This window comes from Neurospora tetraspora, assembly GCF_033439725.1.
Source record: "Neurospora tetraspora strain CBS 560.94 chromosome Unknown B0H65scaffold_5, whole genome shotgun sequence".
In the NCBI taxonomy this organism is placed as follows: Eukaryota; Fungi; Ascomycota; class Sordariomycetes; order Sordariales; family Sordariaceae; genus Neurospora; species Neurospora tetraspora.
In genome coordinates this window covers 600,400-625,722 of record NW_026944387.1, presented here as the reverse complement: position 1 = coordinate 625,722, position 25,323 = coordinate 600,400, and the positions used below count along the sequence as shown (strand labels likewise).

The 25,323-nt window shown below is 45.1% G+C and overlaps 1 protein-coding gene across 1 annotated transcript; it reads right to left on the bottom strand.

Moving 5' to 3' along the window:
* Positions 1-5,514: 5,514 nt before the first annotated feature.
* On the bottom strand, positions 5,515-5,865 carry B0H65DRAFT_429759 (uncharacterized protein; the record flags this gene model as incomplete). The annotated part of the gene is made up of 2 exons (XM_062824842.1): positions 5,515-5,707; positions 5,834-5,865. Coding segments are annotated over 2 exons (225 nt in total), but the record flags the coding sequence as incomplete, so codon positions are not given.
* Positions 5,866-25,323: the final 19,458 nt, after the last annotated feature.

Genomic DNA, 25,323 nt, shown 5'->3' with positions numbered 1-25,323 from the left:
TGTTTGGGAGTGGTTTCTTTGTTGTTTCGGTTTATGGTCGTTTGATTTTGGTCGTTAAGGGTTGGGAGTCTCGGTGTTATGATGCTTTGGTACTTGAGAATAACAAGAGGTTGATGACGTTTGGATAAGATCTGGAGCCTTGCCCTTAAGCGTCCGTCTGGAGCTAATCATATACTTAGAATCTGCTCCAGTGCTTCATGTCAAGGACACGCATCCGTAGGACGACACCTGATTATGTTCGCTGTCAACGCATACTAGAGGTAGCTTGGAACAGTTATGCCGTGTTTTCACATGGATCACCGCCATGTCCTCTGAGCTCTGTGCATTCCTCACTCCGTCAAGTAAATTCCTTGACCTCTGTGGTTGTGACAGGACAGACTTGTAGGCAAGGGAGCTTTCCGGCTCCCATTGAGCATTACTATCGTTCTTCACTTCCCTCTCAACATCCCCTTTGTCTCCCTTGTAACCGGAAAGCTCATCGATCTATGTGCAGCAGTCAGTATATGTAGCTGACGTGTTACTCACCTCGATGCATCTCTTGCCAGGCTTTCTTGTGGCATATCTGTTGCCTCCCTTTTGCCTTCTCTTGCCAATGTTGCCCTTTGCTTCTCTTTCTGCTTTCTTTCTTGAAGTCCTTTCATTCTGCCTTGTCTTTTCCCCCACCTGATCATCGAAAGAGGTTCTGCCATCAGCGGAACATTACGCATTCGCGTGCCTGACAACTCATCAAGGTTGTCAATATCTCTCACCTCTCAACTCCCTGAAGTACTTCCTATCCCGAGTTTGGGGTTGAGAATGACTGATACTTAAGCACATGGTGGTGTGAACACTTCCCGTTCAGGAAGTCATGGGGTGGTATCAGTGGCTTGAAGCCGCGCAAGAGCTCGGGTCGGGTTCGTGGGGGAGGACTTCCGACATGACGGGTGGACGGATGGGCGGGTGTAAACGGTTTCACAGCGAGATCTGTCAACCTGTTTCTCGGGATGCTGGACAAGATGGTCGACCACAACATGACGTTTCCGTCATGATACAAGGAGATGGTGATGGTGTGAAAGGGTCAGTAATGGGGGATTCAGCCTCCCGTTGTTGTGTCCCGACGAGTTCGTTCGTGATGGCGGGCTCGTGTTCGTCACCGCCGTTGACGCCTCGCTCGGGTTGTTTTGTTGGAATGACGGAATATCGAGTTGAGTTGTTGAAGCTGGGGTACACCAAGTAGGCACCGCACAACGTGCCAAGTTTTGAGCGCGTGGTGGACGGGATGCTTGACAGCAGACAGACGAACAGTGGCAGCCATAGGTCTCATAGCGCAGCTACCTACCTGCCTTCTCGCCTGCAGTCCACGTCCACGCCTTCCCGGGTGGCGGCTGTTGGTCGTTCTTTCCATCCCATGATTCCCATCCCATCCCATCCCCTCTCATCCGGAAGGCACGGCTGCCTACAGGTAATGACCGGCACTGGCATTCGTAGAGGTAATTTCCCGCCCGGTACCCGCTTCTATCACCCCCCCGTCAACGGCCACTTCAGTAGTTCTGCGCAGTCGATTTACCGGTTGTGACCTGCGATATCTCACAAGACCTCGTGATCTTGTAGTGTGATGTCATCGCGGGCACACGTCCATTGGGTTCAGGTCCCGAGTCTCTAACTCGAATCTGGGATCTATCTCGAAGCAGCGTCAGTATCAGGCATACCCATCCCGATGGTGGTGTTGTTGATGTCACCCAACCACGGCAACCTACACACCCTCTGGCTCACGTTACAACCACCACAAGCACTAGGCACGCTTCCTTTTTGACAGCTGTCGTGACGCTTAGCGCCTCATTGCCGGTGCTACCACCAGTAAGAGAGGTGGCTTGCAGATTTCACCTTGCTTCAGAAGAGATCTCGTGACTTGTAGTGGAAAGGGGATGGGAATGGAGGGAGACTGATGTAGAACTCAATCTTGATGTCCAGAGTAGTGACAAGCTGATACTGCACAGAAACGGCAGCGAGGTGTTGGAGAGTATATTGCGAAGAAGGGTGGGTTTGATCAAGTCAAGGGGAAATGGGGGACGTTGAAAGGAATGAGATGAATAGAGTCAAGCAGCAAGTTGTTATCCTTTCAACCAGCCTGTTGCTCCTCCTTCCCTTGATACCCATCAGGGGCAGTTTGGACTGGACGCCTCAGTTCGTATCCAAAACCGATACTCAGCCAAGTAACATGATTTGTCACTTTCTCTCGCGGCAGTCTGCATGTCACAGAGAATGCCCTCCCCGAGTTTCTATCACGGAGTGACCCAACGGTACCGGGTAACGGACTCGACGCGAGGGGTACTCAACAGCCTCCAAATCAAAACTTTACATATCGAACTGGCTGAGTCGCACCTATTCCCTGCAAATCTAAACAAACTTCATTCATGCTTTCTGGGTGTGAGTTTTCATCCACCGTAACCGACCGTGTATATTCTCCGGTCCTTCCTTCTCCTCCGGCCGGGCCGGACCGGACCGGGCCGGACAGACCCCACTTATCCCTGATTTTGTAATGAGTTAGTCGCCGGATGGGGTTTCATCTTGTAGATTCGGGGCCGGGGACTCAAAGAGACCTCACATGATTATTACGGAGTCTTGCAGCCCATAAGTACGTAAGTACCGGAACATTACGCCCTTACGACCCTCCTGACGACGACGGGTTGTCCAGAGTCTAGGCGCCCTCCGTTTACAGTCCCGTTGTCCATCAACCCACGGTTCATCTCAGTTCCATGTTCCATTCGGTCTTGGACAAATCGGCTTTCATACCGTTCCCTGGTAGAGCCAGTAAAGCAACGCCCATCCATACTTCCCGGACTCGAGGACGAGGGAGCCCGAGCACCCGGCACGACTCATGAGGCAAGTCCTGGTCGGCATCCCTGATTGCCGTTCGGTATGGGCATTCTCAATCACCGACACCGTTAAAGCTAACCGTCTCCTTTTATCCGGGGTATTTAGCCTAAGCGTGACGGAAAGGCGATGCGTAACCGTTAAGCTACGGCTAGGGTACGACGGCATGGCATATTTAGGGATTCGGGGCATGTGAATTTGATGAGCCTCATCCCCTGGGTCCCTCTTTGTAACATGATATTGGCCTGTCTGCGTCAAGACCCATGACATGAGAAATCGGGGGACGCCTTTATAGCATACCTTGTGCCTGTCGGTACCAGATCATGTGCCTGTTAAACCCCCTATGCATAGTAGCTCGAGGGATCCCGCCGATCATGGTCGGTATGCTCTATTTCGCTGCAGGCATCCAGTTAATACAAGATGTTGAGCCGTTTCCATGGACATGGAAGGGCAAAAGATTATTTTCGGCTCAATCTTTCCTGAACAGGACACCAATGAGGCAGGGCCTGTTTGGGTCGTTGTCATATGGGTCGGGTGAGCTCGACCATCCAGTTGAGAGAATTTGAAACGGCATGGCAGTCTGTCAGTGGTGCGAGACAGTGACTTTGAGCGAAGGAAAGCAGCTTGCGATCCGGGGGTGTTCTGCAACCGTAGGCGGTACCGTCTTCAAGTATGTATCCGCCAGTGCAGCAGCTAAGGCATATCCAAGGCATCCCGTGATGGCTCACATCATTCCATTCCTCAATATAGACTCAAAAAGAAAGAAAGGGAAGGAATCCAGTTGGTCGGGGCACTTGCACGGAGTAAAGAAGGGCGCGGAGAGTAACGTCAACTTACCTACCCAGACATAAAGACCATGGCTCGTCTTACTCACCGAGTTTGCGCTCTGACCGTCGCTGTGCCACAGACGTGCTCGCCGAAAGAACGGAAAACGTCTTACAAACCCAGGTCATATGGCATTTCCCAACTCGTAGCTTGAAACGAGATGAGCCACCATGGAACGGACCGTGTGGGTTTTCAAGGCGGTTGGCGTTTACTTGCCAACTTCCCCGGAGCGCTTGGCTCCCGAAAGCTTACTTGAGGCGATAAAGGTATTCCAATATCAGCCCAGGGGTAGATATTCCCGATAACTGGTACAAATAGATTGTCGGCCACTACCCCATCGGTAATTCACCAATGAGGCTAAAGGTGGGAGATCCTAGACATTCTTCACGTAGAGTACCAAACCATCCGGAGGGTATCGAAGGGGTATTCTTCGTAATCAAAGTTAAGTCGAGGAGGATTTGGCTACACAACAGCAGCCACACCATCGTGGAGAGGAAATGAGATGTGTATACTCGCGGGAGATGCGGAGGTTCCATGCTTGGTGCATTCTGGTGTGGGATTGCTCCCACTCATATTCCCCCGGGTTACATCAGCCTTTTCGCTCAGGGTGCTACATCCTTGAGCAAGCCCGAATAACCAGAGTGTAGGTACCGGTACCATGCTGTGTATTAGTACCCTTGGCGTTGCACGGTAGATGCGCCTGACGTGATCCGGGGCAGCCACCCGACATCCGTACCGAGTACCAGCATGAACTGGCGCGTCTGGCCCCCACGTCCGGAATTCGTGGGGAAGTACAAGCATGGAATCAAATTGCTGGTCTCCAAGTAGTCTGGCACATAGGGCCAGGGATGGTACTGTTGAGTCTCATCGCAGGATTGATGTGTGAGTTGGCATCACACAAGAGTCAAACTCGCGAAAATGGGGCTCTTGTCTTGAGACCGGCCTGACTCGCATGGAAGCGAGAGGGCACGGGGTGAGGTGAGGGAACGAGGGCCGTGTATCCTGAGCACTCTGGCTCCCTCTCTTTCTCTCGTGGCAGTGGCCCGTCAGATCAGTGGCACAAGCAAGTTGATGCAATGTCGTGCCACAACGGTGAGTAGGTCAAGTGAATGAAATCCAAATTAAACCGCAACACAGGGCTGCGCCATTGACAGGAGAGAAATCAATATCAATACGCTATCGAGTATTGAAGAGAGACATTCCAGCTCGAGGCAGCGGGGTAAGCTGGGGAGAAGAGAAGTGTCTTGGCCTTCCATGGCCGCTGAAGGAGTTGTTGTTCGGGGTGGCTTCAAGACAAGTCCGCGGCCACGGAGGACAAGCTCGTCCACATGACCGGCCAAATACAGGGGGGCTGAGAGATGTCGAACGAGATAGATGGCGTGGGAGTCTTCCGAACTGTATCGTATCAACCTACACCGCCCAGCAGTCGAGTTGCAAAACAAGAGCGGACAGCGAGTCATCAAGACTCTGTGGAATGGCCGATTTCCCTTTTTCCATAACCAAATACGGCTCTGGAGGTCTTGATGGTAACACTTGTCCATCTTGGGCTTGTTCAGAACGAGGACACTGGTAGCGGGCCGAGCACTAGCGTAATAGCTGGAGTGTCAAGTGGTCCATGAACGGGTTGATGTCTGCGAATTGGCGAGGCTTCGTACGTATGCCAGCGATCTGGGACGGGTCACGACATGCTAAAGATATACTCGGGCTGCACAAGCAATATCCGGTCAGCCCTTTGTACGAACAGTCAGGACCAATCGAGAAGTGAAGCAAGGCCGAACGGGCAATGCGCTCTGAATTCGAACCTAGTGCTCCAAGTCAGGAGTTGAAGTCGGGAAATCAGTCATAACCCAAGTTTGTGGTGTTGAAGCACCGGATCCAGATCAATAGCCGGCGGCTGTTGGATGCTTGCTGCGCCGTTTTGTTGGTCACTCTTGCGCCATTGCTCACGCCAGACTCGAGAAAGATGGGACGGGACGGTTCTTTGAAAATTCGGGCGAAGAGCCGAAGCCACTTGGTAAGCGTTGAGGCGCTGGGAAAGATCAAAGAAGCGAAAATAGCGGGAGTGTCTTGCAGCTGGGCAGTCTTTGGTCTGTACTAAGCTGACGCCAACAGTTCGTTGATGGTTGCCTGCACTCGTGGCTAAGATGGTGGACACTAACATTGGATTTGGTCGTCATTAGGGCTGATCTGGGGAAAGGTCCATCAGCCCAAGAGCAATGCGTGTTTGGTTGCCGGCGTGGTAAAACGACCTCGTGATGGCATGTCTTGGTTGTACTTGTCTTGTAGCAGCATCGTCGGCGCACAAGAAACGGAGGCGGCTGGAAATGCAGTGCGGGTGGTGATGAGGTGCGACACGAGGATGGAAGCTGGGAAAAAAAAGAAATGAATTGGCGACAACCTAATGGAACTGAAGGAAAAGGATCCAGAATTCAAATCCAGATATTTTCAGTTCAGCCAGAGCAGGAGCAACCAACCATTCACCCTTCCTTCCATCGGGTAGGTACCTTATGAGGTGCCTGCCGCCGGGTGCACCGTTACGTTCCTTCCTTCCTTCTCGCCAACGGGTCTCAATGAGGGGTATTTAACTCGTTGTCTTGCTTGAAAGCCACAGGCAGTGATATCCTGGGGTATTTCTTCATCTGCGATCCGTCGTCTTTCCGTCTATATGCTGTGTCCTTGATATCAAGATGTGGTGTAAATAAACTCCAAAGGTTGGTCAGGGGTAACTTGACTGCCGCATCGGAAGGAGATTTTAGTGGGAAAAGGAAAAGTGACAAGTGACGGAACCCCCCAAAGTACCCCTCACGCCCCGCTAAAATCCCAGCTGTTCGCACTTCGCAGCTGCTGAAGGCCTGTGCGGGCTGACATCATAGGCGGTCTGGGCCTGGAACCTCACAACCCTTATGGTCAACCTCCTCCGTCATCCATTTATTTCCTTTCTCACATTCCGATGTGCGGCTCGACAACAGGTTGCCCCGGATTTTCCGACAATTGGACGCTTCGAATCTGAGGTTCGACTCTCTTCTATCGGATGCTGTGATATACCCCGTATACTCAGCTGCCCATCGCAACAAGAAACCGGAAATGGAAGCTGGATAAAGACACTGGAACCGGGGATTGGGAACAGTGATTACCCGGTACATCTATACCAGTATCTTTACCTCACCGACCTGGAGGCGAAACAGTGGTAATCGGCCCGTCAAACCAACCTACCGTCCTCTTTTAAACATGATGGAAGGCTTGGAATAAAGGCGCCCATTTTATCTCTCGAATATTCAGCCTTTGTACCTCGATGGCCTCCGTTTCAGCCCGGCACTTTCGCCACCAAACTCACATCTCGATATGTCCCATAACATCAACTTGTCCGGAAACCATGACACGTGGGATGTCCTGTTCTTTCCCAATTGGTTCTTATCCATGGTCCGAGAGGAATGAGCCAGAGAACCAGTGACCGGAGATGGTCTCAACTAAGAAACCATGGACGTATGATCGCCAAATGATCTCCCACCTCTAACGGAGTACCGGTACCGCTTCAGTTGCAGCGAAGGTGTCAAGTACTGTTACCTGACTACTCGCACTTCGCGACCTGGATTTCCCAGGACTCCTGAGCACCCAGGCCGTGTAGCCTCCGTTTTGTGCGACAGAAATGGATGGACAAGCGAGCCGTGCCATTTTCAGCATCGACCAGAGTCATCTCGCTTCGGGCCTACCAAAGTCCCAACTCACGACGACCATCATGCCAGCATGAGATCAAAAGTGGTGAGACTCTTCCTTCCAAGCCCATTGCACTCCAAGGCAGTTCATCAAAATCCCAGGATATCATCACCGCTATCATACTGATAACGGTCAGGCGACAAGGATAGCGCGGCGCGGCTCTCCCGTCCGTCAGTGCCGAGCGAGAGGGTGGTCATCATCTCATCATCTCATCCGGGGAAGCGATCGTGCATTGTCGGCGCGTCTCATTGCCGTCGGTAGTTGGAGCCAACTATCGAGCCGCTGACTCATGACTGATCCTTTTGGTTGAGCTATACCTGATCATTTTTCGGTCTTGGTCTTGATTCCTGTCAAAGGGGAAGTCCGAAGTGGAGGTCTGGCATCTTCCATCAACCCTAACCCGATCATCCCGTCAGTCCAACTGTTTCAGCTCGGGTTGGTGATACTTACCATACCGTACATCGGGGTATTCCAGGGAGTAAAATACGCCCATGGCGTCTTTCCACAACGTATCGCCGAAATCCAATCTTTCCTCGGAATCACCTCACCTTCCAAGTTTTCGACTTGCCAACCAGCACTACACTGGAACTACCTCGGAGAACCTCAAGCCAGAACCCAACGCTGGGATCATGACAAAACGCCAAAGAGCACAGCACGGCATCCAGCATGAAAATGAGCGGTCACCTGAGATCACAACTCCTGCTGAGCCGCACCCGCGGTAGAGGTACTGTAGTATCTTATCCCGTGGAAACCTCCGTCCCACGCGGCGAAAGGGGGGGTGGCAAATTTTGATAAGCGCGGCACTGGATAAACTGCAACAACAGCAGCAGCAGCAGCCCTGTTCCGTGGTTGACTGAGTTCATGATAGCCTTCGCTGATACTTTGAGGGCGTAAGGAGGCCATAGAGGAGAGCTTCCCCTCGCACGTGCTCGACGGGCATGCCTGACCGCCTGGGCAAACGACTTGATATCGGCCGGGATGCATGAGAATCTCCGGGAAATGGTTCATGGACACACGCGGCTGTGATATCCTCTAACGGTAGGTCGCTTGGCTAAAGTTCAAGACGCGGGATCGTCGTCCTCGCGGGGACTTGTGCCTTCCCAGGGCAGCCTTTTCAGCCTTCCTGATCAGGCAACCTAACGCCGCCTTGTACCTTGTCCTGCTCGCTGGCGAGGAGTCGCATTCAGTTCAAACGACCGGTCGGCGGGAGCCGTCACAGCAACATTGACATCAGGGGCTCAAGGTGATGAGAAGATCAGCCCCCTGGACCGTCCGAGCTGGGTCACTTCAAGGTACCTAGCTACGAACTCCTACCCTTTTCCAGGCGAGAGCGACAATCCCATCCAGAAGCGCCCGTTTCATCAACACCAGGGACAATCCAGCGATCATCATCCTTGAAGAAAAGCTCGGTATCACTCCCAAAACAGAACAGCAAATATCTGGAACTTCTCCACGGGCACATATAGGGCACATGACTCCATTCAAAGCAACTGTGCCTCACTCCGCTGTCCCGCTGTCGAGGCGAGCCAGGGTCGTGCTATTTACGCCTCAGCGGGGGCGCGGGACTGTGACGCGGGGCGGGCCATTAAAAACAGTTCTTTAGGGTAGCAGTGCTGAACAATTGTGATGCATGTCAGCGCCGAACGACTGGCCGTCGCCTTGTCCTAGAGGTAGGATCGTGAGTGAGGCGGCGCGGGGTAGGTAGGTAGGTACTCGAATACAGTATTTTCGCTGGACTCAATGGTCCAAAATGGGTTTTCTCTTTTCAAGCGATCAAATGGGAAATTAAATCACATTTTATCCCCCATGTTTGTAAAGTATTCCAACTTCAAGAACTCTGGATATCGAATCCGGGGCCTTTCATCCCCAAACGGCCGTTAACGTCCGCTCCCATGTCCTTTCCCCCACGTTTTCCCTCCACGAACCACCGAAATCCCGCGAGACAATTGAGCCCCCAGAAGTATCACTAACACAAACATGTCAAGTGAAGCTCTCGTCCCCCCGTTACCTCCGCGTTACCCTAAGCTGTTCGCTGAGTTCATGTTTCCTCCGTCTTTCTGGTGCTCTGGTGCTCTGGTACCCTGGTGCTCAATGGACAATGGCACAGAATCGTATTCGCACGTCTGTACCTTCCAAAAACCGTCCACTTGACTCCTTCACCGGCTTCCTCTTGTGATACAAGTTGACACAAGTTGACACAGGTACCACTCGGCGCAACTAGTCGCAGCGCGGGTGATGAAAGAACGTGGATGAAGATCTGGGGTACAGACAAACGTACAGAGGAGGGAGCCCCGAGAGTAAGGTACCTACACCTACGGTTTGCTTACCTCTAGAAGGAAAATCAGCGGTCGAGCCTCACTTGGCATGCATGGCTTCTTGTCATCTCAGTTTGTGAATCCTTTCGAAGAGCCCCTGTGCAATAGTCGGGTAGCCAAGCGTGCGGGATGAGACCACATACAGAAAGGGGCACCGCGGGGGCAGGTGAGAGAGAGCTCTTGTGAGCTGTGAGTTTGACATTGTGATATTGCAATGCGCCTGCCTGCTCAACATCAACTCCGTTACTGAAGTAGCGTTTGCTCCACCCAGCCGTTTTGGACTCTCCCATGCCTCACTGCAATAATCCAATGTTGATCCTCGCCTTACTTTCAGCATCGTGAACTTCAATGAACAGCAACAAAAACATCAGACTCTGAGACAGAACTCGTCTCCGGCGTCGCTGCCGAGCGCTTGGCCTTCTACAGTCTACACCCAACTAACATCGTGACCACCTTCAGGATTCATCACATCTGATCACCAGGACCACCTGGTAAGGTATTCAGGGGCAAACACCACTATCACTTACACGCGCCAACCGCCAACCGCCAACAGCACACTACCCTACTCCGGCGACTTCAAGGGTCCTCAAGCACCATCTCTTTTTTTTTTTCATTTAGTGAATTCAGGGTCTTCAGGGTCCGAGACCGCCGAGTGTGCTAAACCGTGATATGTCTCACTTCACACACCCTCACCTTCACCTTCACACACCTTCCCTCGGCCCATTCTATTCTAAATGCATCGGTATATTCGGAATCCCTTACCGGACCGTCGCCTGCGAGGCTCGGGGGAAGATGACGCAGGCACGGGATGTGCTGACTGCTAAATACGCGGTGTTTGCAACCATCTCGTGATCTTTGAACAGGGGAACTAGGGGGAAACAATGGAAACAATGGCCAAACAATGGCGCCACGATCACCACGATGGTGCGCTTGTCTTAGAGGCTAGAGATCTGAGGCGCAGTTGATGAAGGGGGCATGCGGGCGTTTATTTTTGAATCTCTCGAGGTTCTCGTGAAGTTCGTGAGGTGGCGCCCCCGCACTAGTAACGTAGATGTTTGGAGTTGTTACCAAGGTCAGCGCGCAATTAAACCTCAAGGTAATGATGTATGACGGTTTTCGTCGAGGTTGCCTGGAGTTACCTTAGTCTGTTAAGAATCAACCAAACTAAACTGAACAGCTTCAAAGTGAGTAATGCTGCCTGGACGATACCTACCCTCACCTCTCTCAAAAGCATTCTGATAGGGCTGAAAGTCTCCAATCAATCAATTTAGCCGTGGTCACCTAAACCAGACCTCTAATAATCCCGGTTCCTTGTCTCCGCTGATGGCCACATGGGCCCTTCTCGCATCGGCTATGTTGAGCTGCGTGAAAGCCTACTCGTTGAGCTGCGATGCGTGACTCGCAGTGTTTTCTTCAAGGGAATGGGACCATTTATGACTGGCGGATGGGATAGGTAGACGGTTAGTCTAGGCGCGTGCCATTCGGTACTTGACCCTATGGTCGAATGGTATTGTAATTCATTTGTGAATATTTGATGCAGGGCCGAATGATCGGCATCAGATATCCAAATGTTGTGATATTACTGGTAATAATCGATATGGGTTCAACGTGGCTTGATTGTGTGTGTGTGTGTAAGACTGGCTCTGTAGACTTGAAGCTCTGGCATTTGGATAAAAATCCCGCATATCCTAGTCCAGCTGGGTACGTGTACGCCTAGTGGATCCCCTGGCCTCTAACACACCCCCTTAAATCTAGTGTATAAACTATACTAAATCTACTTAGACATGCTCTAAAATCCTTTTATAACTAGCTAGAAATAATACCATTCCTAGATTGCTTCCTCGTTACAGTAGTTTTCAAGCTATTATTTGTAAAAGTTTTATCCTACTATATTTACTGTTATATTCGCTAATTCGTTGCCCGAATCCTCCTTTATAAAATCCTCTATACTTTTCGGGCGGCCTATAGCGATATTTCCGCTATTAAACTCTTATAGTTAAATCTATAGCCGTTGTAATTCTATAAGTCCTAATTACTCTAGAGACTTTAAATATATTACGGGAAGGAGGCTCTTAATAAAGCTATTTACAATCTGCTCTTTAGTAGGTACGTATATTACGTTTACTAACTTCCTTTCTTATGTTTATTTTAATTAATACTTATATATATCGATATACTTAAGCTTAATTACGAGCCGAATTCCCTCTTTTATAATAAATTACATTATTTATTCATTATTGTAGTTTATAAATATAGCTTCTTAATCTTCAAACCCTAGAGTAAGCCAATTAAAGAGATCGCGGACGTAGATGGCCTCCTTAGTTCCATAATTAAGGGATAGTAGTTCGGTTTCTATAAATGAAGTTATAATTATATTTTATATTATTTAATTTATAGCCGTATAATATATTAGATTGGGATTTAAATTAATTTGAGCGAATTTAGAAATTGGGAAGGTTACGTCCAATCGCGACGTGATATCAATGTAGAGAATTGAATTAATTTTAATTTAATATACGTAAATTTTATACGGGGCTACGCTATTTTAGTAAAGTAGGAGTTTCCCTTTGGCTATAGGCGTAGAGTATAATTTTTTAATACGTTTAACCTTCTCCGTAATCTTTTGGATATAATTGTATTATAATAGCTAAATTAATTTCTTTTTTCGGTTTCAAATAATTTCGATACTTAGGAACTATTTTAGTAGTTCTCTACTCGTTAATTAATATTTCCTCTCTATAATAGCTATTACCCCCGTAATTATAGCGATCCCTTTATCCCTATATTTATAAATAATAATAATATCGTTAATATAGAAGAAGAGGAACATATTGTTTTTAATTAAAATATTAGGCTCTATAGGGAGAGGGTTTATACTTATAATTATAAGGGTTTTAGTAAGTTTTTACTATTAGAGGAGGGGAGATTTTTATAGATTATATAATGTATATAATAGTTAAAATACCTAGCCTTTCTTAATATGCTCAGGGGGAGCCTTTATAAATACTACTTTATTAAATATAGTATCAATAAAAGCGTTCTTCATATTATATTAGGTTAAATCGAAGTTAAAGTAAATAATTATAATTATTAAGATATAGAACGATTTAATTACTAGAATCGTTATATACATTTTACATATACTATCTTTAAATTATTAGTTCTTGTATATAATTAGATACGCTTTATATTTAAGGAATTAGCCGTTTTGGTTAAATTTATAAATATATACCTATATTAAACCGAATATTTCGCTATCTCCCGTTTTTTTAATACTAACTTACTTTTAAGGTTTTTTATCCTTATACTTATTTAGGTATTCTTTTTTTATAGTTTTAAAAAGTTCTTTAAAGGAGTGATAATTAAGATTATTATAGTACTTTAGAAGAGGTAGAAATAATTCGATAGAGGGTCCTTAATATGCTTTTTACTTGATAGCGGTTAATAATATCTCTTATTATTTTTTAATTTAGGATTATAGTTAGGATTAATATCCATACTCCTCTTTCTTATTTATTCTAGGAAGGCTTAGTTTACAACATTATTTCCCTAAAGGCCTATAAGTCGATTATCCTTTACAAATAAGAACGATGTAATTTAATGAAGGTATTAATTTATAATTTTTTATAATGCTTTATTAGAGCGAGAGAAATCCGTTATTAGAAACGTAGTCAGATTATGTCATGGGGCTAGTGCCCAGGGTATTGGCTTGGCTCTACTAAGCCGGATCCTTATAGGCTCAATAAGCCGATAAGCTGATGCGAGCCTTCTAATTGGCCAGACCCGTATAATTACCTAGCCCGTACGCTCAACTTTAAAACCTTGTCTTAATTACACTCTTCTAGTACAATCTTCCTTCTTACTCTCTTTGTCAAATATAATATTTCAACCTTATAACTATTTGTTGTGCTTTAATTCGTGTAGACCCGTTATATATTATATTTGACCCTCTTTTTAAATTAATACTATTGCTCTTCTTTCGTAGGTATGCCCAAAGAGTCTCCTACCGTCGCTCTCGTTCCTTAGCGACAACCCTATGTACAATATTTTAATAATAGCCGCTCCCTTAAATCGCTTAGTCTATTAATTCCTAAGAACGCTAACGATAATTTGCCTCCTTAATTAAATAATTAATTCTCGAGATTTCTAACTTCAAAGTCTAATAGATTATAGCCTCCCCTTCCTTCGAGCCGCCGTCGTTATATAAGCCTATCCTTCCCTACTTCGAAAGATTTTCTAGGAATAAAGCTGATTTTAAAACGTAGGTATTTAGCGTTTAAATTAAATTATACGGTAATAGGTATACTGTTAGCGATTTAAAAGCGTAATTTTATTATTTATTCGCTTATTTGTCGCCCGCTATTAAAAAACTATTTATCGTTTTCGCTAATTTCCTGTCTTTATAATTATTATTAATATTTATCGATAAGTTCCGTTTTATTTATAGGGTTCCTAACGCTATTAAGTGCGCTAATTAAGAATTATATTAATTTAAATAGAAATTTAGAGAATTGATAATAACTTTTATCGCGAAATTCGAAGAAATATTCTACCGCGCCCGCGTAAATTCGTAACTAGATACTATTAAAATTAAATAAATATTTATTATTTTAAAATATTATTGGAAATAACGCTTTTCTGACCGAACTAATATATTTAAAGAATATTTTTAATTACTATAATACTTACGTACTTTTAACGGTAATATATTCCTTTTAACCTCGATATCGAGGGCTCCGGTTGACGATAACGGCGGAAATCCTATAAATATTTCGATTAACGCTTCAACAATAATAAAGAAGCGTAATAAACCCTCTAGTAAATTATAGTAATAATGGAAGAGAAATAGTAAATATACGAATTACAGTAATAACTTATATTAAATTAAGAAATATAAAATAAAGATAAATAATATTAAAATTAATAATCCGGTTGGGGGCTCAATCAGTTACAATAGCGATAATTAAGAGGAGGATCTCTTAAATTAAGTAAAGTCTTATTAAAAACGACCCTAATAATATTAGGGGTAGAGGAGTACTACTATATCTAAAAAGAAGGATTTCTAATCAGTTTATTAAAGTATATTATTTATTGATTAAATAGGTAGGTTATAGTACAATACCCTTTGCCGCCCGGCTATTTGGGGGTATTTATTATAAAATGCGAAGGTAGTAAGCGTAAATATTTTGTAGGTATAAAGAATTATTAAAATTAGTCCCTAACGACGGAATTATAATAATAGTTTATAGGTATTACGTAATAAATAACGTGGTAGTTGACAATTCCTACTAGTAAGGGAAGTAGAGCGATACAAAATATTAGGTAATAGCTTTAATTCTAATTATTTCCGTTATGGATTATTGATATAGTACGGCGAAAGAGGGCCCCGGAATAGGCAAGGTTTAGAAATATTCCTTAATTAAATCTTAGTGCTTAATTTATAGCGTAGCTTTATAAAGGTAAATATTAAAGATACCACTAACCTAGGTAGTAAGTAGGAAATTCGTATAGCGTTTATTTGGGAGCTTAATATAAATATTTTTCTTAATATTAGGGCGTGTTTGTTTCCTCTGAAATGGCCTTCTGAAGTAAGTTTTCTGAAATGATTTTCAGAAAGGTTGCACGGGCCATCCTGAAATTCAGAATTCAGTTCAGAAACGTTCTGAAGCTCCTTCGATATTGAATGTTAGACTCTGAAATTGGGAGTTTGATGAAAGATAATTGGCCAGAAATCGCAGGTGGGACTCAAAATTTCACAATGGGGATTTTGGAGCGATTTCAGTACCGAAATGTTCAGAGCGTTTCCAAACAGCACTCTGAAAAAACGGCTCTAAACAATTCAGAGCCACATTTCAGGGGAAACAAACACGCCCTTATTAGTTTCTTCCCCATCTACGAACATTTGGTTTAAGTGCGGCTAGTTGACGATTTTGGTTATTTTTCGTATATTTAGTCTTATATGGTGGATTTTCGTTTAGGGGAAGCAGTATGGGGCTAGTGCCCAGGGTATTAGCTTGGCTCTACCAAGCCGGATCCCTATAAGCTCAATAAGCCGATAGGCCAATGCGAACCTTCTAGTTAGCCAGACCCGTATAATTGCCTAGCCCGTACGCTCAACCTTAAAACCTTATCTCAACTGCACCCTTCTAGTGCAATCTTCCTTCTTGCTCTCTTTGTCAAATATAGCATTTCAACCTTACGACTGTTCGTTGTGCTTTAACTCGTGCAGACCCGTTATAGATTATTAGAAGGCGTAGGGAAATAGCCCTCTTCTTTATCTTTTGAATTTAAGATTATACTTGAAAAATCCGATAGTAATTGTACGGGCGGCGATAGTAAGGGTTCTAAAGACTTTTACGGTATTTTTTAACTTAGCGGTATTCTTAGTACTTATGAGACCTTTAAAAATTTAGATTACATTTATATTTCTAGAGACTTTAATTCCCCCTTTTCCTTTAGTATATTTTCGGTTTCGGTAGGAAAGTTTTAGTTAATAGGACTAGGGATTCTATTATTTATGGTAAATATAGTTTCGATTTATAGGATGTTCATTTGCGCGATATTTATTTAATGAAAGTTTTTTAATTATATAGCTAATTCTTTAAAGAAGCTATTAAAGGTATTACAGATTTTTTTAACGTTATTATTAGGGAAGATCTCGTTTTTATTAAATATAACGTTTCGTATAATAATAATAGAATTGGTATAGGGATTTTAAATCCTATAGATATTTATTAATTAGTATTTAGTTAAATAGCCGACTTAAGTACGGTCTCTAAATTTATTAATTTGTTCTATTCTTTTATAGTTTTTGTTATAAGATTAAAGGCTTTATAGCTATATATTTTACGGTGTCCGATAGTAGGGGAGGGGTTTGATAGAGGAATGATATTATTTTTGAATTAGTAATACGTTTCGAATCGGTTTTAGGGAGATTTTTTAATAATATTCCGCTTCAAGGGTTAGGTTATATAAATATATAGCTACTTTAGTGATTTTTATGTACAATTCGTAAGGAAAATTTATATTTGATTGTATTGCCGTACTTTTAGTTTTAATTATACCCTTTGAACGTTTTATACCGCTGTTTTAAATTTATATATAGGGCGTTGAGGGTTCGATATTAGTTCCTTTTATGGTAAATTAAATAGTAATTGTTTTATTTTTAATTATTTCGTTATTATATTCGATTACCCGAAGTACGATTTAGTATTGAATTTGTAGCCTTATATAGAAGGATTCTAAATATACGATAATAGATTCGGCTTTTCTATTTATTTAAATAATATATTTAAATAAATTTAAATTACTAGTTTTCACTTACTATTAAATTTAAATACTTTTAGCCCCCTATTTTTATTTCTTTATAAGAGAAGAAGTTGATAATTAGTTGTAACTTAGGGCCTTTTAGGTAGTTATGAGTTTCTTTACGTATTTAGTAATTTAATTTAGCTTTAATATATACTTCGTAGTATATTATATCCGGTCCTTTAAATTGTATACTATACTTTTAGTCCGTTAATTTAATTAATATTTCAAGTCCTAGGTAGCCAAATTAAAACTACTAGCGAAGAGGCTTACTCTCTTAAAGCTTCCGCTTAATATAGTTTATATACCATATAGTAAAAGAAGACTAGTTAGTGCTATTTTGTAGAGGGATATATTTTAAAATAAATTACTTATATTTAGAAAGGATATAATAAATAAAGCAATTTATAAGGCGGGAACGTAGGTAATTATTTTTATAGTCTTAGTAGATTTATTCATCTTTAAATTATTTTAAAGAGGCGAGGTTATAGGCTATACTCGGTATTAGAGCGACGTTGGGGAGTTGGAACTCTCTATTTTTATTATTATTTTAAATTATAATTATAATAGTACTATACCCCTCTATAGGAATCTGCTTATTTTCCGCTTATATATAATTATTAATATTTAAAGGGGTAAAGTCTTTGAAGCGATTAATTTCATTGAAGATATATATTATTATATTTAAATTAAGGATTATAGAATCTCTTAGTAGGTATATAGTATCATATTTCGCTATAGGTATTAAAAAATTACTCTTATTTACCCGGCGACTATAGAATTAATTATTTTAATCTTTATCGTCCTATTACGTTCGTAGATAGTTAATAGCGTCTTTAAATATTTTATCCTTCTTTAAATTAGCGTACGCGCGCTTCTTAATAGTAGGACTTTTAATTTAGCCTTTATAAACTAATCATAATTTAGTATAGGAGTATTTAATTAAATTATAACCCGGTTGCTTATAGAATTTATATAGGGATTAATACGGTCGTTTATTCGTTAATAAGGATGAGGAGGAGGTATACTTATTCTTATTAATATTTTTTCTAAATTTACCGTTTTTACCTATAGCCTCTCCCCGTCCTTTTACTTCTGGGTTAGGGTTTTGTTTATTATTAGAAATGTCCTCCTTAATAAGTTTATTACTTAACGTAGCCGCGAATATAGTACCCTTAAATAATGGGGCGCAACCTTTTCTCTAAGTAGTATTCGTTATTACTACTTTATGAAAGTCCTTAACTATAGTATAGAAAGAGATTTTAAAATAAGGGTTTCTCTCGATCTCCTTATTATGCTAGAATGAATAATTATTTGCTTAGGTAGTATAAAGATTCGACTTTATAATTGTATAGAACTTTGGGAATTATGGGTTTAGTTTATTTACTTTAATAATTCTTCTAATAATATAGAAGGCTATAGCCGCTTCCTAGTAAAAGGTTTAATTATATTAATTACGGTTAGTTCTATTAGGGGGCTTAAAAATATTAATAAATCTAATTCGGAGGAGCTTCTTTACCTTACGGTCGTTGAAAGTAGTGGATTTACTAAAATTATTTACTATTTATATAGATTAATATATGTTTCCTGCGGTGCCCTGACTGGCCTATAATGATAGCACCAGTACAAGGTTGCTACAGTGAACTATGCACTTGTAGCAGAGCGGAGCGGAAGCGGTAGGAAGTACGACAGCAATGCTGAAGGAAGCAGCGTAGTTGCAAGTACAATAAAAGGATGTTGTAAAAGAGGTCTTAGAGAGGACTCTGCTCTCAAGACAGAAGATTACAGTGGACTCTGCACTGTGAGAAAAGACTATATTGTATTGCTTGACTTGTGCTTGCTTGCTTAAGGAGTGACGAACTGAAGGAGAGGAGAGGTCTCTATATACATGGACACTAAGCATCTAGAAGCTTCTGTTGAATCCTGTGATGACAAATCAGTCTGGAAGAAATGCTAGCTAAGTTATAAGACTCTAGAATACAGTGGCAAAACCTCTTGTATTCTAGTACATTCTGTGGGGACTGAGTCAACTGATTCCGTAGAAGGAATAGTTCAACTAGCCTTCTATACTACAAGGTAGTACAAGGCAGTTACAAGGCACAGTACTAGCCACACGTTAACAATATATTTGGTAAAATTAGTTTCCTAATAGTTATTTCTAATAGTTTTAGATATTTAGCAATTTAACGTAGTCTTTTTAATGTTTAGGTTAGAGAAGGTCTTAACTTCTATACGCTAATCCAATTTTTTAATTATATAGTTATGGTAGTCGCGCTTATAATAGAAATTGTGAAGTTTAGCGGTAGTAGATAGGGTAGCCTCCTTATCCTTCTTGGCTTTTTTGGTTTTTCTAGCGGGAATTTCCCCTTGGTAGTTAGCGATATTAGGTTCTATTAATTCAGTTAGCTAAGGAACGCGGTTATTTAGGTCGATATACTTCTAGAAACTTAAGTCTTAGGCTATAGAAATAAAGGCATCTTCCTAGGCCGGCCAATCTTTGGGGCCGTTGAGGGCAATACTATTGATTTTGGTTGTAGATATTGTTGGTAGTCATTTAGTTGGTTGTCGTTGCTAGCGATGGCTTCAACGGTCAAATCAATGAAACTCTTAATTATGATATTATTGGTAATAATCGATATGGGTTCAACGTGGCTTGATTGTGTGTGTGTATGTAAGACTGGCTCTGCAGACTTGAAGCTCTAGCATCTAGATAAAAATCCCGCATATCCCAGTCCAGCTGGGCACGTGCACGCCCAGTGGATCCCCTGGCCTCTGACAGATGTTGCAGTCTCAGGGTCCAGTCCTGTGAGGGCTGGAGGGGTTGTGGATGGACGACTTGATGGAGTTGAAAGTTTCGTTGTCTCTGATGTTAATTACATCGTTAGTTGCGGCACTACTGTATACTCAACCTCGGAGAAAGTACGTTGTAAGTATTAATCTCTCCCCACGCCTGTTGCAGCAGCTTGAGACTTCTCCGTGGGGGGGATGAAGATGTTTGTCGACGTGGCGCGACTAACGAAGGCCTCATGACCAGCAAAGTCTTCGATATAAGGCTTTCCCGAGGTTGAGACTGACAGCAAGACAACAACAGTGGGCAATGGCCTGGTGATATTCAAAGAAGCGCGGACCGCTGTCAGCGTCTCATCCCGAGTCTCGAGTATGAAATGTGATCAAAAAGCCAATTGGCGAGACTAGATGGTGAATGATTCCCAAGGTGAGACAGCAATCAATCATCAGGTAGTTGCAATTGCTCCCACTCGCTGTTTGTCCAGTCCACGGTGAGACCGAGCTAAGGAAAGTGTTGAGATGCTGTAGTGGCAGTGGGTGGTGTAAAGATCTTCAGGGACACGTTCACACCCTCCGTCAGCCCGGGGATATAAAAAGTGATAGAAATAGACAACTGTTTGACTTTGAGACCATCGATCGTGGGCGGTGGTGGTGGTGTGTGGTTGTCAGATGATGGATGGGATGGGGGACCGGCGCGCAGCCGGATGTCACCCCCGGGGCCCGTTCCGTGATGCTCGGGCCGTTCACAGGTCAGCAACAGCCAGCCGACCGTGGACGGACCACTGAACGCCGCAACGGAGGGTAAGACTCCACTTGGCTGAAATATTTCGATGTAAATAAGGCCGAAGATAATATCAAATATTTTATCAATAATTTGTTGTCGTCCACTATTTCACCGAGACGTAACTTACACTTACTCGCTCCCCTCCCCACCGTTCGGACCGTTCGACAAAGCGTCCACCTGGCTTTCGGTGGGAACGGGGATTAACCCTTTCGCTGACCGGAGCAGTGACCTTCCCAACTCATCACGAGAACTGACTGACAACTGTCTGTCATGACGAGCTGTTTGGAAAAAGGGACCTTGGATGTTACGGTACCTTGTAGGAATAACCTGTTGTGTTGTTCGGTTTTGTTCGTGGCCGTGCTTGTGTAGGCTGATATTCGCCGCCGGTAACCATCACCAACAGGCGTACGGAGTATCCAGGACAGAGCAGGAAGGCTGAGCAAGTGGACAGAGGGCGTCGCGTGACCTTGAATATCGTCGTGATATCCGCCTGAAGCTCTGTTCTCGGCCTAGAAAGTTGCCTGCTGGCCTGCTGTGCTGTGGATGCCCGACGACCACGGGGAAGTCACGGGAAAACTTCGGAGTGCGAAGTTGCAGTGGTCACGATGGAATACAATAACTTTCTGGTGAGGGGTTAAGATTTGACAAGGCAGGCGCGCGGTCCATCTGCTGCTAACAGCTACGGGCCTATGATTGCGGCATGTCTGTTAGTGACCCCCAACCCGCCTAGCCCACAGGCTCCAGCGTGGCTTCATCATATGCCCATGCAAAAGAGGGGAACCACGGCCAAATCATCAATTCAAAGTTCTCCACGACAATGGATCCTCGACACGGCGTATCGTATGATGCGAATTAGAAAAACCCATAAACCACGGGGCGGGGGGAGATCCGATGTGGAAAGTTTGCGGGGTCTCCAGCCGGGCCTCCGGTTTAATTGCGGGGTTGGCTCAATGCTCATCCGGGGCACGGAGGGAGTCTGTCACGGGGTGAAATAGCGGAGGCCTCGACGGAAAACGGGGCTCCGAGGTTTATGCTGCCAGGTAAGATAGCATCTCGAACATTTCCATCTCCCACCACTGCCGACGCCGAGACGGGAGTTTGGATGAAATTCCGCCAAAGGTGGCAATGTTCTTCGACTCGGGTCCTTGACCCGGACTCCCTCGTGACCGAAGTCATATCGTCAAATGACTGACGGGGATGACTTCAGATGAAGGACGGAATCCTGAACTGCCGAGTCCGTTTCACGTGGGCTGAACTTTGAAAAGGCTCCGTAGCAGGCTGATCACGGCCTCATCTCCCACGAGCCACGATACCAAACTTGGGATTACCTGATGGAGTTCACCAACTGCCGTAGCCTCAATTCCGGGGAGACAGGAGGGTGGAAATTGACGCGATTCAGGGTCCACGGGTAGTGTGTCATGTGGCACAATTCTCAACATCATCAGGGTTCCCCGTCTTTTTTGGCTTTTGCCCATTCGAGACGGATCGATTTACAAGATCTTGTGAGCTTATTCGAGGAAGTGCAGGGCATCTGGGATAAACACAATTCCACAAGATATCTCGAGTCTCGGTGACTGGACGGCAAAAGTCGAGATCGTTCTCGGGCGAGAACCTCACAAGTCACAACCGCTGGCTGGGCTTTTCAGGCTGTGTTGCATCTCAGCCTCAACAGACAACACCGAGAAGGGCCTCACGTGCCACGACACTGCTGCGTCTTTTTGAATGTCACTGTCTCCACTTTCTTGACAGACTCGCACGGCTCGTTTTGTAATTTCTCTTTTGGCGCTCGCTGAAACTTGATTGAAGCAGAGAAAATTTCGTATTGTAACGGAAATAATTCGGCCTGCCCTCGCACCAACAAAACATGAAATGCTTGCGAATGTGACGGCGGAATAATTCCTCGACGAACAATCTCGCACACAACATTGGCCATGTCTCAGGTTGCGAGTCTCGAACAACGAGCGTCACTACAAAACGGATGGTATTGATGCCAGGCGGATATTACCGTCCCCTTAGGCTCTGGCTGAATGTCATCTGGAGATGGAAAGGTCAAAACGGAGCAAGGTGTCCATGTGCCGTTGGGTAAAAGTGGAATTCACACCATGGAGTTGAAGGGATGTGGGCGAAATTTTTTTTTTTTTTTCGATAAAATCTCAACATCGAAAAAGACATCAACAGCAGGTTGTAAGTTACAACCCACAGTTCCACCGAAACCACCCTGGCGACACTCCCCCGGAATCATTCCACTTTTCCCTCTCCCCATCGCCCTGGCAGCGGACATCAAACAGAAAAATGCCTTGCAAAGACTTGGATACCTTGGCCTTTTGATCGCCCTCCCAAACGACCACTTACCATCGCGTATTCAACCCACGTGTTGCCCTTTCACTCCTCCATGATGCTCCATCCGTTGTCGTGTCAACTCCATCCAAACAGAGTCGCGTGAGGGCGTGAATACAGTCGCGACATTCGTTGCGCTTTGATAGCCGCGCAGCCGCGATGCCGCCAACTCTCGCCAGTCCAGGCCTTTCCTAATGAATTTAACCGTCGGCTGATGTTGCCGAAAACCTGGGGGGTTCTCGAATCTCGAATTCTTTTCGGAGTCAATAAAGTCACTATTGAACATGGTCGTGGATGGAAATCGCCAATGCAATATCTACCGACCGGATCGTTGCCGTCTGGTGATTTCAACCGCCTGACAACCGCAACCGTAGCCGCGATTCGGGGACCTGACCTGCAGAAAAAGTTTTTCACAGCAAAAGGTGATGATCACAGCATTCGCTGCGTGGTGGACAGGTACCAACCACCCCGACATCTGCCTGCCTGTCACCTCATCACCCAGGCCCAGGTCCAGGGAGCTGGTTCCTGGCAGCTGCAAATCCTACGCGGACCGACAATTCATGCAACTCATGCAACTCGGCAAAAAGGCCCGAAAAATGATCAACGTTTATCCTTTTGCACTTCATTGTTTGGTGTGGCTGCCCAATGCAACGTCCAGGGACCGATTTTGCATCTGTCACCACCTGTCTCGCTTGATCGCTAACTGTTTGGCCCGGGCCATTTCCGTCCTCGGCCAACAAGACGGCAGGAAGATCGGAGGTATCGCCGTTGCGTGGGCTCACTGGGCTGCGGGCATGGTGCGGCGTGGTGTGGGGCCGTGGTGTGGTGCCTGCCCCGGTCTGCGCCGAGGGGCCGCCGAGGGAAGGCCGGGAAATGTGGATTGCGTGGAATGTGTAAAATGCTCACTTCCGCTTGGCGGAGGAGATCACGGACTAACTGCGGAGCATGCACCGGACGCCTGATTCTGGAGGTATCCCGGAGGTCTCAGGTCTCAGCAGGTCGGATATCGCCGCGCCGCCGAGGATGCACCAAGCGGGAGTGCTTACATACGAACCATCGTGACCCGACATGAAAACGCCTGGCCGCGGGAGAAGCAGTGGAGCCACCGCGGGAGAAGAGATGGAAGGTGCGAACTGCGAAGACGGTCCGGACTTGGCTGCCTTTCTCGGCGATGCCTTCAACGCTTTCAAGTTCATCGCCGATTTTGATATCGCCATTTCCATTGTTTTGTGTTGAAGTCTCCAACCTTTGTCTTCGCCGCATGAGATTGCACCTGTTCAGCTGCACCAACATCGAACTTCTGGAACATTTCCGACAACAGCTAGCGAAGTCTAAAGTTGAAAGACTTTCCTAGTCCACCGTCGCCGCTAGAAAACCTGGAAGCTGGAAAGAGAAAAGTTTGCGGCCCAATCACGCTGGTTAAAGGAATTGACGTGCGCTGAAAAACTAGTGCATAATCCGCAACTAACGGAATTTCTTGGCGGTCTTTTGAGTTTGAGATTGGTCGGAAGAGATCGTGAAACTGTCAGGTACGGTACGGTATGTTTCGATGTTGATGTCTGCAAATGATGATGACCCCTTTTGAAAATCCGAACAACGTTTGATATCAAAGGTATTGATGTACGTCGTTATCGAAGAAAAAAGCGGATGTAAACAGAGGGAAAAGATAGGACGAGACAATCATCGGTCCGAGCTCACCGTTTGGAATTCGGGACGGTGAGGACGGAGCCAAGGTGTCGCGATTAAAGTGCTTATACATTTCCGTACAACTACATACGTTGGTGTAGGGTAGGCAAATAATTAAGACATTGCCCGGCCTGTTATATCGTCCCCATGGCATGTTTGCAGGTTGGCTTGTTTTTGAGTTTGCGATGAGGTAGGATAATCGCGATTTGATCTCAGATCTGTCGCGGTTATGTGCCTTTTTTCACCCGCGTGTCCGCATAGTATCCACGTCCGCGCTGCGTCTGATGTCCGACTAGCATCGCAGGTGAAGGAAGCATGTACATATGTGTAAGCAGGGTAAGGCACCTTTACAGCCTTTAACCTACCTTTGGTTGGCTGGGTGTCTGTGGAGGTCTAGAATGACGGCGACGTGCGTGATGTATGTGTTGGTAGCCGAAGCCGAACCAACATTTTACGCCGGGGAATTATCATGGGATGGGGAAATCATTGCCTTTCGTATCAGAAAATGGGGTCTTTTTCCCGGATGGTTTTCATCATCTATCTGCAAGGAGGACATACATGTCTACCTTACTGCACATGCACCTTACATACGGACGTAGGGCTATGTGCAGAGCCGACTGCAGCACTGCTCCGTATCCGATTCCGTGCACACGGGTTTTTGTTTTTGCATGACATGTGCCTACCTCTCTACTTGAACGTCAACTGTATTCCCGG